The sequence below is a fragment of the Meriones unguiculatus genome, chromosome 4 (genome assembly GCF_030254825.1).
Source record: "Meriones unguiculatus strain TT.TT164.6M chromosome 4, Bangor_MerUng_6.1, whole genome shotgun sequence".
NCBI lineage: Eukaryota > Metazoa > Chordata > Mammalia > Rodentia > Muridae > Meriones > Meriones unguiculatus.
This window is the reverse complement of record NC_083352.1, coordinates 96,673,922-96,688,820: the sequence shown is the minus strand read 5'-3', so window position 1 is coordinate 96,688,820 and position 14,899 is coordinate 96,673,922. Positions and strand designations below refer to the sequence as shown.

The 14,899-nt window shown below is 52.7% G+C and overlaps 1 protein-coding gene across 1 annotated transcript; it reads right to left on the bottom strand.

Moving 5' to 3' along the window:
* Nucleotides 1-1,740: 1,740 nt before the first annotated feature.
* Mmab (metabolism of cobalamin associated B) lies at nt 1,741-14,837 on the bottom strand. The gene is made up of 9 exons (XM_021634778.2): nt 14,674-14,837; nt 13,401-13,462; nt 10,320-10,413; nt 8,421-8,478; nt 7,408-7,480; nt 7,062-7,159; nt 6,776-6,840; nt 5,563-5,622; nt 1,741-3,962 (listed from the first exon to the last, which is right to left on the bottom strand). The coding sequence occupies exons 1-9, from the start codon at nt 14,787-14,789 to the stop codon at nt 3,875-3,877; spliced, it is 714 nt and encodes a 237-aa protein (XP_021490453.1). The 5' UTR covers nt 14,790-14,837; the 3' UTR covers nt 1,741-3,874.
* Between the last annotated feature and the right edge of the window lie 62 nt (nt 14,838-14,899).

Sequence of the window (14,899 nt, the reverse complement as noted above, 5' to 3'; positions counted from 1 at the left end):
GCCGCACCCAAACCCTAATAGGTAACTGCCCAGGGAGGCCACGCTGGGTGACCCGACAGGTTCTGCTGCCACCACAGCGAGACAGGCACAGTGCAGACCCTGTGCGGAGGTAATTAGGCTAGAGGAGGATCCAAGCTCAAGGCCCAGCGTGGCCTCTCACAGCACGGCAGCAGTGGACCAGCGCCCCAGTTTCTGTGTTTATAACAGATACTAAGGGCAGCTAGCTGGGGCGGCTGTGGGCATGTTGCTCTCTCATTTTGTCTATGTGTGTTTATGGACACGCATGTGTTGTGTATGCACGGAGGTCGGAAGGCAATGGTAGGGGCCTGTCCTCTCCTACCAGGTGTCAAACTCAGGACATCAGATCTGTGGCGAGTGCCCTTACCTGCTGAGCCATCTCACCAGCCCACAGTGTGAGGGTTCGAAAAGCTCTGTATGTGGCCTGAGTATGGGGACACATAGCTAGAAACTGAGGAAACTGAGGCAGGAGGATCTCAAATTTAAGACCAGTTGGCTCTGCAGCAATACCCTGTCCCAAAGCTCCGTGCCTGGAGCTCAGAATGTGATTTGAGGGGGACAGCCACACAGGCCAGGCCCACAGAGTCAGCCTCCAACCCAGGGAGTTGATGTTATTCTGTGACAAAGACGAGAACAGCCAGGCACAGAGGTGCACCCTCTAACCCCAGCATCCGAGGCACTCAGGTGGGAGCCCTTCAAGGTCCGGGCTGGCCTGGGCTGGCTACCAGTGGTTAAATGAATTGCTCAAGGTCACTCAGCTTAGAAGTGAGGAAAGCTGTAATCTGAATTCAAATAACAAACAACACTTGCCGGGCCCTTGTTAAACATTCCCTAATTAGGCTCTCCCCACGACCACCCACAGAACGTGAAGACTGTCATTTTATCAGTGACAAAGCAAGAAGGAGATTACCAACACGTCCGGAGGTCAGAAGCTGGGACGTGACAGGGCTGGTCTCAGACCGGGGTCTAGGGAGGCCAGCTTGAAGCTGAGTGCCGGCATTCACTCGCTGCCCTTCCAGGTTTTACACGTCCCAGTCTCCCGGGAGCCTCCCTCTCTAGCCCCGGGTGTTTCTTCTGATTTTTGAGGCTGGGGCTAGTGAACCCCTTAGTGGCTGCTGGAGGAAGCTGCCTGGATCTGCACTTAGCTCTTGAAGAAGGTATTTTCACTTTATTTTTTTGAGACAGGGTCTTATGTTGCTTTGTTGCCCAGGCTACTCTTAAATTCCAAGGTTGTGCAGGCAATCCACCTGCCTCAGCCCTCCAGGTGGTTGGGACAACAGACATGTACCTTAGTGCCTAGCTTGCAAGGGGGTCTTAACCTTGGGGTTTACATGAACTCCCGGGATGCATGCAAACTTGGCAACCAACCTAGAGTGTGTGCACCACACCAAAGACTGCGGCAGCTTCCTCCAGGATCCAAAGGTGATAGATGATGGCTTTGGGAGTTTCAATTCCATAAATGACTATGAGACCCCCTCCCCAAAGCTCCCAGACCTCCAGATGGAACAAAGTGCCATCTTCCAGGATGTCAGACCAGCTCTAGGTCATGACATGGAAGCCATACCCCCTACCAGGACCCCAAAGGCAAATTTATCCCTCTTGGTGATCAAGACAGGACCAGCTTGGGCACAGCACTGCCAGCAGGATCCTCAAACCCCGTCTGGGGAGAGAGATGAGCCACAAATCCTTCCAGGCACTGATTTATGTAGCATTCATGCGGAATTTATTATACAAAGAATTTTATTCAATTAAACTTGAAATGCGTCCGGATTCTTAAGGGTTCAGTCGTGATCACTGGGACAGAGCGATCATAAAACGGGATGGGCTGTCGGGAGGTGCTGGGGAGGAGGTAAGGGTGACATTGCAGCTGACAGGGGACTCGGAACTGCGGGCGTTTATCATTGGGATGTGCTGCAAGTTCAGGCTCTGGAAATTACTCAGTGAAAAATGCACATTAACAATAGCCATGAAATATCAGTTAAGGGAAACTCGGCTGAGAAATGCGACAGCCATCTATTAGTGCCTGGCGTTGCTTGCCGAGGCCCGGGTTGTGATTAAAACGACTGTCAAGTGCTGGTGGGTTTGGGGTGGGGTGTCATGAGACAAGAGCCTAGGTCAGGTCTGAGCCTCAGTTTCCCTTCCTGCAGGAATGTGAGCTCCCCACCCCCAGTGCTATGATGTTCAGGTGAGGGCCAGCGTGAGCACTGGCAGGCAACACTGGTGGGGTTCACCTTTGGTGATTGACAGTGAACACTGTTCTGATGAGCTTGAACTATCGACCATCTTCCTGGTTGTGGGGTGTGGGGTGGCAAAAACTAGGCCATCTCCTGAAAACTGCTGAACTGTCCATTTTAAAAGGAAGAATTTTATGGTGGGCAGATTGTATCTCAATAAAACTTCTGCAAAAGTTCATTAAAAGATAGGAAACCTTTTGCAATGTTTTCAGGGATGGAATTATGAGAGAGAGGGAGAGAAAAAGAGAGTGCAAGAGAAAGAGATCAATAATAAGTGGGTACAATTTAAAGAAACAGTTCTGCACCTGTTTGCACGCGTAAGTGTGCAGTGGGAATCACCCTATGAAAATTGCAGATGGTGTGCTCAAGGCTCGGCAATGCTTGGAGCCAGAATGCTGTAAGAGCCACCCCAAATCCTGGGAGAGGTATTGAAAGCAGTCAAGGCATAGGCTAGGGGCAAGAGTTGCTGTTTTGAGTTCATCCTGTCTTTTTCAGGAGGATCTGGAGCTGCAGGTAGAGTGAACAGGGCTCCCCAGTCAGACCCAGAACAGCAGCACCCTCAGCTTGTGCCTTCTATTTCTGGTCTTGCACATACAGCACCAATTCTGTACCCAACCCCTACCCCACTATGGCTGCAGGGGCACTGGACAGGGCTGCCTCCAAGGGGGCATTCCTCCTTCCTGGGCACCTTCCCTTTAAAGGACCCAGAAGACAGACATACAGCTGCCCACCTGAAACACCAGCGGGGAGGTAGAAAGACACTGGGCTGAAATCAAAAGCTGCTGACTGACCAACAACGAGGGGCCAGCCACCCGCCCCTAGCACGGGAGGGACCTGAACAGGTGCACAGAGAAGAAGCGATCGCTGAGCTGAATCCTCATGTGTCTCAGACTTGCCCTTCCTAAGTCACTGCCTACCATGAGGTATGGAATCCTTAGGTTCTCGGGCCGCCTGCAGCCTTCCATAAATATCCCTCTCCCAAGGACACAGCTGCCACTGGCGATGTCATTTCATAGTAAGAGGAAGCAGTAGTGACAAGCGGAATAAAACACAGCCGTGGTGTGGCTCGCAGAAGCATAAACCAGCCAAGTGGGACACCAGAGAGCCCAGTGTCAGTCGGAAGACCTCATTCCCGCCACTGCCAGGGCAGGGAGGGCTGCCGGCCTCCAGCCATGATGGAGAGGGTTCTCCGAGCTGCACCCCTGTGGACCTGCAGCTGTCTCTCCCCTACACTGTGGCAGTGACCGGCAGCTCAGAGGTGACTAAACTCAAGCCTGCCCGCCTTCCCTTTATAAATGTGACATTTACAGCCCCGCTGACACAGGTAAATCACAATTACAATTCCAGCGGCCTCTGCTACATTCCCAGTCCTTGAACAGCACCCCCCCCACACACACACACAAACATGTTTTTTTGGGCATGGTTCACATCCTTTCCTTCCTGCAGGATGGACACTCAGTCTCACAAAGCCAGCAGGAGGCTGAGCGGTCCCTTGGGGCAATGGCAGGGGGTGTGCGGCAATGCTGAGTGTGTACCTCAGGCCCACCTGCAGTCTGTCAGCACGACTGAGTTCCCCATGGTCTCTCCAGAGGGGTGAGGCTCCCCTCACCATTTCTCCTGCTTCACTTGTCACGCTTCTTGTATATTTTTTCTGGGCTGCCCTCCTTCATGGCTGCATATCTGGCTATGGTGAAGAGGTAATCGCTGAGTCTGGAGGAACAGAGAGAAGCAACAGGAAGGGTGGGAGATGAGAGACGGATGCTGCCTGGCCTCTGCCTAGCTGGCCCTCAAGGAGGAGGGGTGAACCTTGCATTCCCAGGAGCCCTGTGTGGGGAGTGTGGATGGCTGGCCCTTCCGGCATGATGGATGGCAGAGCTGGAGCCCTCCTGGATAGCTCCTTATGGCACAGGCTACTGCATACCCAGGAATTCAGGAGAGCTGCGCCAGCCCACAAGCCTGCAGGTCAACTCCCATTCCAGGCACTGCTGTTTCAGGGGTCACATTTCGAATAAAGAGGCCTTAGCTCTTGACCTCGGAACTACCAACATTCTGGATGGTGGCTGGGGCTCTCCTGTGCGTGTAGGGTGGCCAATGGCATCCTCGGCCTCTATACACCATTAGTAGCACCCAGTGTCCAGACTGTCTCCAGACACTGCTGATGTCCCACCTGAGGGTCAGTGGCCTGGAGTATCCTCATGATCAGGCTCTAGTCCCTAGATCTTCTTTGGACCCAGCAATGATGAGCCCAAGGCAAGAGGCCTCTTGCAGGGAAAGGGACAGAGACTACGAGACAATGCCACAGCTGCCTGAGGTTCTTTCGGGGCTCTGTTCTAGCTCTCCAAGGCTCAAAGCAAGATTGTTCACTTTCTCCTCTACCTTCCTGCTCCCCGCCAACTCTGAGGCCAGCTCCATGGACCTTCCCGTCGTCTGGTGCCCTGCTCCTAACTCTGGGGCCCACTGCTGGCTATGGTGAGGACAAGACTCCACCCTGACACTGCCCTTCTGAGCCTTGTGTTCCTGGAGCGGCCATGTGCTCCCTGAAGGGAAATGACCTGCTCTGGCCCACACATCACTGCAGGACCAGCCAGTGTCCTTGGGGTCCCTGCTTCTGAGTTTAAACAGGAGCCATCTCTCTCTCCTAGGGGGAAGGAAACCCATGAGGACCTAAGCCAGTCTACATCCCAGGGGTAACATGGGGTGTTCTGTAGTGAGGTCACTTCCTGCAAAGCTAGGCAGCTCCTAGGTGCAGCCCCTAGGATTAATCCCTAATCCCTCCCTAATCCCTCCACGGGCTCCTGGACTTCTGCCTGGCCCGCAGCAGCGTCACCTGAGCCAGGCTGCGGCAGACACCAGAGACATAGCTGCGACAGAGAGGCTGACCTCGGGGCAATGCAGTTCCGAGTGAGCTGGCTCTCCACGTGCTGTGCTGCAGCCTAAGCTTGGCATGGCCTGGCTGTGGGCTGCCTGGGGCATTTTGGGAAGAGCTGCTGGCTGGACAGGCTCAGCTTCCAAAGCCGTACTATTGGCCACCACCAAGGCCCTTGGCACCAGTCTCCATGAACAGACCCTGAGAGCACCTGTTCCTTTGATTTAGGTTTGCCTCTGCGAGCTCTTCCAGCATTTCCTAACGAGAGCCTGACCTCACAGAGTAGACAGGGTTGCCTGGCACAGCGCACTCTCATACAGACATGATGGAGGGAGAGAGAGAGGGAAGGAGGGACTCCTGGCCGCTCTTAGGGCTCACTGCGCCGCTGTCACCCGCCAACCTGCCGGGTGGTTCAGACAGACCCACCACGCGCCACTTCAGCACCTGTTTAAGAACTTGGCCACGTTTGCGTCCGTTTCTCCCATTTGGACAAGAGGCACCACGCTGTGAAGAGAGGACGCACAGTCAGGTTACACGGCAAGGCTCAAGAAGCGGGAACCTGGAACACGCACGCTCCACCTCACCATTCAACCCTAATCCTGACACTACAAACTCCATACCGAGTCCCACCACTGCCTCAGCCGGCTCCTCACCTTGGACATACACACCGAGGGCCAGTGGGGAGGCACAGCAGGCAAGGTTGGGGGTAGGCGGGCCAACGGCCCAGCCTGCTAGCCTTTGTGCCAACAGGCCTGGCCTGGGCTCCTTCGTGGGTAAGGTTTTCAAAGAAGGGTTTATCGGGCCTTAATCCCCAAAGAGCTCCTGGTACTCAGTTGTAATTCTAATGGCCTAGGGGTTCCATGCCAGTCTGTGAGCATACACTTGGGACAGTGTGTCCGCTGGACACTGTGGTGTGCCCACACCCCACCCCACGCCCTGTGCTGCCTGACCCCGGCTGGCACTCTCCCCTGAGTCGGCCTCAGGGTGGGGGTGGGGGTTTGGTCCTACCCAAGACCCTACTTGGCCAGTAGCCCAAGAAGTCTTCTGTCTAGCCCTGCCTGTAGGCACCTCCCACTCAGCACGGTCGTGCCCATGTGCCCTGAGAGCGTTCTGGCAGGTTGCTGTTGTGGCCAGGCTGTGTGCCACACGGAGTGTATCACACCAGCTCAGCCTTGTGCTGCCATGGGCCTGTGGGCCACTCCACTGTTCACTGCTGTAAGCCCTGCTGATGTGGGTGACTTTGTAAAATGACTACTTCTCTTTTGAGGCCCAAGCTTTTGTTGTTGTTTTTGTTTTGTGATGTGGGGGGCTCTGGAAGGGGGTCCCCAGACACAGAATCTCACTAACCTGCTCCTGACTCCTGGGGAGTGGAGCTGCTATGAGGAACCCCTGAGACTGTGGACAGCCTGCGGCCCCCACCCACAGGGCCCCTACAGTCCTTTCTGCCGGCTTCTAGCAGGGGCCTCTCATGATATTCTCCCCTTGCCTCATCCTAGGTAGCCTGTGGCTCTCAGGAGGGAACACTCTGCTGGGCCTCTAGGCAGGATGCAATCAGCTATCACAGTCCCCTGTGTGATACGGGGCTCAGGACACGGCAAGATGAAGACACCTAGGCTCAGATATGATGAGGCTCCGGCATTGGCCCTGGGACCCTTACCGTCGCTCAGCTCGGCGGCACACGGCTCGGCAGAAGTGCAGGGCAGAACTGCTCTTGCCTCCGGACTGAAAGAGAAGGTGAATGTGGGCTAGTGTCACTCCACACTGGGCGGTCTTCTGCCACCCAGAGCCCTACCAGGCACACCCCTGGGAGCCTGTCCTCGAGTGGGAAGAGCTAGGAAAGGGTTGGGGTGCTGGGGGCCAACTTTGTTGGGACTCATGGCAAGCCCATGTGTTTCTGTCACTACCCCCACCTGGCCACCCCAGGTGGACCGGCCAACACCTACTGGCAGAATGAAAGCTCTGAGTGGGGGGAGCAGGCTGGAGTACTTGTCAATCCACTGTTCCAGCTCCGTGATGGGCCCTTCCTCAAAGGCCGTGTGTTCTGAAAAGTCAAAAGCAGAAAGGCCACTACTGTAAGCATGCCACTAGACACCAGGGACCCTCCTGCCTTCGGCCTGGGTGTCCTGCCCACTGATTCTATAAGCTTTCAGGATAACTGCTCTCCCAAGGCAGAGAGCGAGGATGTCTGCCCTGCCAGAGAGCTCTGGGGCCTAGGCTCCCAGTGGGCAACACTCAGGGGCAGCCCTCTCCCCAGGACCCTGAGAACTCCCTGAGCATGCTGGGAATTACTTAGGTGAGCCTCCCTGGCTGAGGATCGTGGGGTGGCCAGGGCAGAGCCGACGTCCTGCAGCGTGCACTGGATCTGGGGGAGAAGAGGTGAGAGGAAAGGTTGTTTGCATCAGGCTGTGTGGAAATCGTACAAATGTACCATACAATCACACATGCAGCGACACCGTAAAACATGCCAGCGGAGCATGCGCACAGGGCTGTGAGGAGATAGCAGACCTCCAGGGTTCATATCCAAGCACCAGGAGGCCTCCTGAGGGGAGTTGAGAAAAGAGAGGGTCTGCTGAGCACTGGCCAAGAGGCACCTTCCTGGCCTGATCTATGGCTCCCACAGCCCTGCACCCAGGGCTTTCCTTCCTTCTCTACTCTGACAGCTCTGGAGTTCTAATTCACCAGACCCAGAGACCAAATGTGCCAGCGTCACCTAAATCATGAAGGGCAGGACGTGGAGTGTAGCAGTCAGCAGGGCAGGAGAACTCAGGAAGGAGGGATGTCTATTCCTGGAACCCATGTAGGCCCTAACCAGATTACGGTGATGATTGGAGACCTCAGCACTCCAAGGCATTCTAGAGTGATGCCAACGCTGCCAATTCGGCAGATCCCTGCGGGAACTCAACAGCAGCGCTAACAGTGCAGGTCCGCCTGCTGAGACCCACAGCTGGGCTCCCACGCACACAGCTCTTCAGCCTGGGCTGCGGCCACTGGCGCTGGGTTGCTCTTTGCCAAGAGGCTGTCCAAGGGGCAATGTAGGATACTGACTCCAGCAGCTTTCCCACCTCCAGATGGGATAAGCACAGACTTCCTTCAGTATTGCGGACACCCTGCAGAGCAGAGCCACCCTTCACACACCACCCCTCACCTCACGGAGGATTACATATCCTGATTTCAGGACAGCACGGTTCTCAAGAGTGATTAGCTACTGTGATGCAAAGAGGCAACGGGCCAGGGTGAAGCCAGTGACACACGGGGCCACAGGGACAAGAGGCCCCGTTGTGGGCGACAACGATGGTACTTACTTTCTGAAGTTCTTCGGCAAATGCGTGGCCCTTTTCTGTGACCAACTCCATGGCAAACCTAGGAGGGTGAGGAAGAATCAGCCTCTGATCGAATGCTGTGAGAGCGATAAGATAACGAGCTACAGCGCCATGCAGTCTTCCTTGCTGACAGAAGCCCACGTGGACAGGGGCATTTGCTTCCTAAAGTGCATTTATTGCACTCACTACCCCAGCCAGCTGTTTTTCTGCACTTGTTCAGGCTGGCCCTGCTGCTACAGTAGGGAGCAGGTGACCTGGGGTCTGTCCAGCAGGGGACAGAGATTTTTGTTGTGCACCATAGTGCCAAATTAAGAATGAGGGAGGCATAACCCGTGTCCTTAGTGACCAGTGAAGAGGAAGGATGAACAGGAATTCCTCGGTGAAGTAGGACAGAAAAGGAAACAAAGTTCCTAGACAGGTCAAAAATGCTGTACCTCCAGCATTTTGGTAGCACACTGAAGGGTCTTAGCAGGAAGAATCTCAGAGGGACAATCTCAGAGATGTGATCGGAAATACAGGAACTGACGACCCAAGGTAAAGACGGCAAGAACAGAAGCCGGGGACAGACAGTGGGGAGAGTCTGCCAGGGCCATGCTCGGCTGGCCAACAGCGTGCCTCTACTCCCAGGATGTCCTCCACCCACTCTGCTGCTTCCCATCGCTGGACCCTGTGGGCCTAGAAGAGCAGGACACCAGGTGCAGGGCTGGCAGCTCCTCTGCTCGACCACCCAGGCAGAGGCCGAAAGGCAGGGAAAGGTCAGCAGGGTGAGCTGGGACCAACCAGCCCACTGTCCAATCAGAGCAGGGCATGCACACCCACAATACACACACACACGATTCACTCCTAATGTCCATCTTCCTCTGGACGGTGAGGACATGCGCTGGCTGGGACATGTCTTTGTCATTACTGTCTACTACATACCTGGCATCCAGCAGCCATGAGCCTGGAAGTTACCATGGCAACGGTAAAGGTAAGTGTAAACAGCGCTATCACTTGTGGTAAGTCCTGTCCTAGTGTAGATGCAGATTTAGTGAACTAATTCGTAAGAACAGAGGGTGAGTACTACTGTGACTACTTCACACACCAATACTCTGGGGTTCAGAATGGCTGGTTCAACCTGAAGCCGCACAGCTAGTAAGCTGCGGCAGAAGCTGAACACGGGTCTTCCTGATCCTTACATGTCTGTGTGCACAGCGCCAGGTAAGATCTCGAGAGCAGCACTCAGGCCTGTCAGTGCTCACACCTCAGTGTGGATAAGCATGGCCACCCACGTGGTCATCCTCATGCATTTGGCCTTTTCCACCCCACAGTGCCAGGCTGTGACTCATTATGGGAATGAGAGGTGTCACACAGGAGGCTTTGGGAGCCAGCATGAGCCTCACCAGGCCCTAAACTGCCCTAGACAGGTGTCTCACCAGCCTGGCTTCCACAGAGGCCGTATTTGGCAGAGGGACAGCCAGTAAGCCATGACTTGAGGTAAGGTTGGGAAATAATCCTTCGACGTGCTCAGCAGTCGGGGATGGGAGAGGAGTGTAATCATTGAGTAAGCCTTCTAAACCTTGCCTCACGTTACATCCACATCCACGAAAGAGACACCTGAGGCACTGCCGATCACCAGAGCTCACCACTTTCCCCTACTGTCTCCTGATGGCACATGTGTGCTCACAGTGACAGAACAAGAGACAGTGAGAAGAAGGTTGCTCTGCTGCTGACAGAGGGACTGGCCTACAGCCTGTAGCCACATGGAGCAGACCAGCCTATGCTGACATCTCACACACACCCGCCCAGGGCAATCTCCAGGACCCTCTGGTGCTCACGAGAATGTCACGCGGGTCGGCCACCGATGCCCCACTACATCGAGGCCCATCCTTGCCCCCTTACCCAATAGCAGAGCTTAATTCATCTGTGGTTCCCACAGCCTCAAACACTTGGTCATCTTTAGGTCTCCTTTCTCCTGTGAAGGTGCTAGAAAACCCTGGGGAAAGATATTTAGCACATTAGGATTTGTGTGTGTGTGTGTGTGTGTGTGTGTGTGTGTGTGTTTCCCTGGGAGGAACAGAAGCTAGAGGGAGGGATGGCTGAGTGGTTTAAGCGCATTTACTGCTCTTGCAGAGGACCTAGATTCAGATCCCAGCACCAACATAGTGACTCACAACCATCCACAACTCTCAGTCAGGGATCTGTCACCTTCTTCTGGCCTCCACAGGCAGCAGGCATATGTGTGACACATATGCGTCTATGTAGGCAAACACTTATACACATCAAATGAAAATACATCTTATAAGAAAACAGATTCCTTCATGGCACACCTAAAAATATTTATTTATTTATTGTTATTATTTTAGATTCATTTATTTATTATGTATACAGTATTCTGCCTACAGTCCACCTGCACTTCTGAAGAAGGCACCGATCCTATCTCAGACGGTTATGAGCCACCATGTGGGTGCTGGGAATTGAACTCAGGACCTTTGGAAGAGCAGCCAGGGCTCTTAAACTCTGAGTCATCTCTCCAGCCCTGATTTATTTACTTTTTTTTATCTCATGTATGTGAGTGTCTTATCTACATGTATGTCTATGACTATATTCATGAAGTGTCCTTTTGGTCAGTACCACCAAGGGTGACCAAGAGACACCAAGTGTCTCCTCTTCTTCCCTGCCATGCCTGAATGAAGCCTCTGGTCAAGAATAAGGCACCTGGGGTATCACACGCTGTCTCTGTATCGTAAGTCGTCTGGGTCTCAGCCTGGGTCACAGCTCCTGCCTGGCGCCATCGGCCCGGCTTCAGTGCTGGTGGCCAGTCAGATAGCCTGCTACACTGCTGTTATGTAAAACGACTCCACAGAGCGCCATCAGATGTCCACACTGTGGCTGTGACAAACCAGCCTCAACAAGTCAAAGTACCTGTGTCTGAGCAAAAGACACAAAAACGACCAGGCAGCCTGGCAGTGATGGAACACGCCTTTGATTCCAGCACTCAGAAGGCAGAGGCAGGAGGATCTCCAGGTTTTTGAGGCCAGTCTGGTCTACAGAGTGAGTTCCAGGACAGTCAGGACTACACAGAGAAACCCTAGCTTGAGAAAACAAACAGCCCCCACCCACCACCATAAAATCCCAGCCAGGATCAGCTCTCCTGACTAATGAGAATGAACAATGCATCTTTGTCACAGTCCCAGCACCTCCCTGTCTCTCCCACCGTCTATGAAAAAAAATCACTACGTCTCTTCAATTACAGAAGTATCGCTGCTTCCTGACCACACCAGATGGAGAACAAAGCTCCGCTGCCTTGACTCTGCGGCTGTGCCACCCAGCCTAAGCCTCACCCTACAAAGAGTCCTGTCCAGCAGTTACTCCGACGTTCTGCTGCTGGGCCACAGTGAGCCAAGGGGCCCCTCTCTGACTGACCAGAAGCTGTCCCTGGACCTCTCTGGTGTAGAGTGCTGCCATCGGTCACTCCTCCACGTCTGCTTTCTTATCATTGCAGTAACATACACACGACAGAACACTTACCGTTCTGACCTCTTGTTTGCACACAGCTCAGTGGTGGGACCTATATCCTGCATGTGTGAATTCTTCAGTATGAGAGAATATACCCCAAAAGCAGTCGCTATGAATGACCTGCATGGTCTTAAATTTCAGGACATGCTCTATCTCCCCGTTACGTTACATCTGGTATTCATTAAAATACTGAAGCAATAAATGTTCATTATGAAAGAAACAATAGAAAAAAAAAGTATGTGAACTTTTGTATATTTCTTTCTCCCACAACTCAATCTCTCTCCTGGCTACTAGCCAAAGATAAAATCTTTCAGGACTGGCAAGATGGCTTAGCTGGTAAAGGCACTTGCTGCCAAGCCTGATGATCCAAGTTCAAGCCCTGGGAACCACATGGTGGAAGGAGAGAACCAACTTCTGCAAGTTGAGTGATCTCTGACCTCAAATGCATTGTGATATCACACATAACACAAACACACTAAATAAATTACAAAAAAAAAACAACAAAACCACCAAAACCCCAAAGCCAAAAAGATAACCTCTCAGATATATCTGAACACACTCTCATTTTTTTTTCTTTTCTTTAGAGACAAGCTCTCACTATATAGCCCAGACTGGTCTTAAACTCACAGTGATCCTCCTGCCTCAACCCTCAGAGTACCAGGACTACATGTCTGTGCCATCATGCCCACCATTACACTCTAAAAGTTCTTTTTAAATTTAGGCCAGATGGTAGTAGCACTCAACCTTTAATGCCAGCATACGGAAAGCAGAGGTAAGCACATCTCTGAGTTTGAAACCAGCCTGGTCTACAGAGTGAGTTCCAGGACAGCCAGGACAACACAGAGAAAGCCTGGCTAAAATAATAATAATAATAATAATAATAATAATAATAATTTTAACTGTGTGTGAGTGTGCGCATGCATGTGTACATGAGGACAGGTGCCCAGAGGCCACAGGAAGTGGATCCCTCTAGAGCTGTGAGCCACCCAGTGTGGGTACTAGAAACCAAAGTTGAATCTTCTGAAGAGCAGCAGAGGCTCCTAACCCCTGCACCCTCATCTCTCTCACCCAGGACTCGAGTTCTTAGACTGTGCCACAGTTGTTTGTTTATGTATTTAGGTCTGGATTTGAACCTAGGGTCTCCAGAGCACTAGCCAAGCACTCTATCTCTTCAAACTCTACCACTCATATTTCCTTTTCTTCATGATAGGCTTTCATGGTTGCCTAGGCCTGCCTGGAGCTTGATATGTCACCCTAGCTGGCCTTGAACTCATAACTCTCCTACCTCAGCCTCCTGAGCACTTTACAACTCGTTCTGACACTCAATAACAGTGTGTGCATTTTCACATCGCTTCACATTTACGATGCATATCCAGATCTGCCCCACGGCTACAACGAGGCCAGAAGAACTTTAAAACGACGCCTGCTGTGTGTCTTATTGCGTTTCTCACGTCCCCACCCTACCTTTGTCTCCTGTCTTGGTGTAAATCTTGGGGGTCTTAGGTGCCTTCGAGGATGACTGTAGCCTAGTGAGAAACAACACATCAGACGTCAAGACATAGTAAGTCGGGGCGGCTTACAGGGTGCCCCTCAGTGAGGCCCAGCATGCTGCCTGTAACCTCAGTGGCAGCATTTGTCCCAGTTCCGGGTGGCGCTCTCTTGTCCACCATTTCCCTTGCAATCCCTTCTCAACCAAGTCCCGGGTGAACAAACTCAGCTTCTTGTCGGTGTCTCTACCCATACAGTAGCTGCTGTAGTGCACAGCTCAATGGAGACGCTTGACAAATACTTGCTGGAAGAACTAACCAATCACTCCATATAGCCCAGGCCGCACAGTGGACTAAAGTCACCAGGATTATCCTTTAGCGTTTTCCATACTCCCAAAGTTAGCCCCTGAGTATTATTACCTTTCCTCCTCCATGAGGAAACTGTAGCCAAGAAAGTTTCACCTTCCTAGATCTTCAGGAAGAGGCAGAGCTGGGATTCACGCCCAAGACTGTTCTGCCGTAAGCCTGCTTGGGACTACTACCCTCCCCAAACTCTTGCCCCTCCCTAACTCTGCCCTCTGTATTACAAAGTTAGGACTTCTTGGGGAGGGAAAACTGGGCCACTTGCATTTTCTAAGGTTTCAAATGTGGCAAAAACAAAACAAAACAAAAACACTGCCAAAATGGAACTTGAAAAATGGTATTTTCACTTTTTAATTTTTTTTCTTTGAGGCCTGTGATTGAACCTCGGCCTTTGGACATGCTAGTCCAACATTCCACCAGTGCGGAACATCACCTGTCCTTGCTCGCCCTTCTCAAAAGAATGCCATATTCAAATAACAGTGCATAACTTAAATATATAGCTTAAAGTTAAAATGTGACTTCACAAGTTATTCAAAAGTCAGAAGACTCGACCGGAAACGCTGATTAAAATAAGTTAATGGGAGTCTGCATGTTCTAAGCTCCTGGAAGTCTCCGGGTGCAAATTTCTGTGTTACCGTATCTTCCTTAGATGGTGCCTGGTGTCTGAATCCTAATCCCAACAAACCGCTTTGGAGGCTAGAAAAATCCACTCGGACATGAGCACAGCTAGCCTGCGTTTGAATTTGAACCAAGAAATACTGGCCTCTGACGCCATGCTGTGACGTCAGGCCACAAAGAGCACGTCATCGGTGTACCGATGACGTACCCACGAGCAACACAACCATTCCTCCCAGGGGTTGGAGTTACCCTCCCAACTTGAAACTCACCTGTCCCCGTCTTCCCCGCCCTGAGGACCGTGGCTCTGGAAGCGGGGACACAGCAGCCTGCAGGCGCCGAGACGCCCGCGCAGGCCAAAGCGGCCCCCAAACACCCACACAGCCATGCGTGTGATAACGCGTCGAGGGATGACCCGGCCAGGCACCCGTCCAGACCCGGGGCTGACTCCGCCCCGCAGCCGGCCGCACCACCTCTCAATTGCCGTTTCCTATTGGC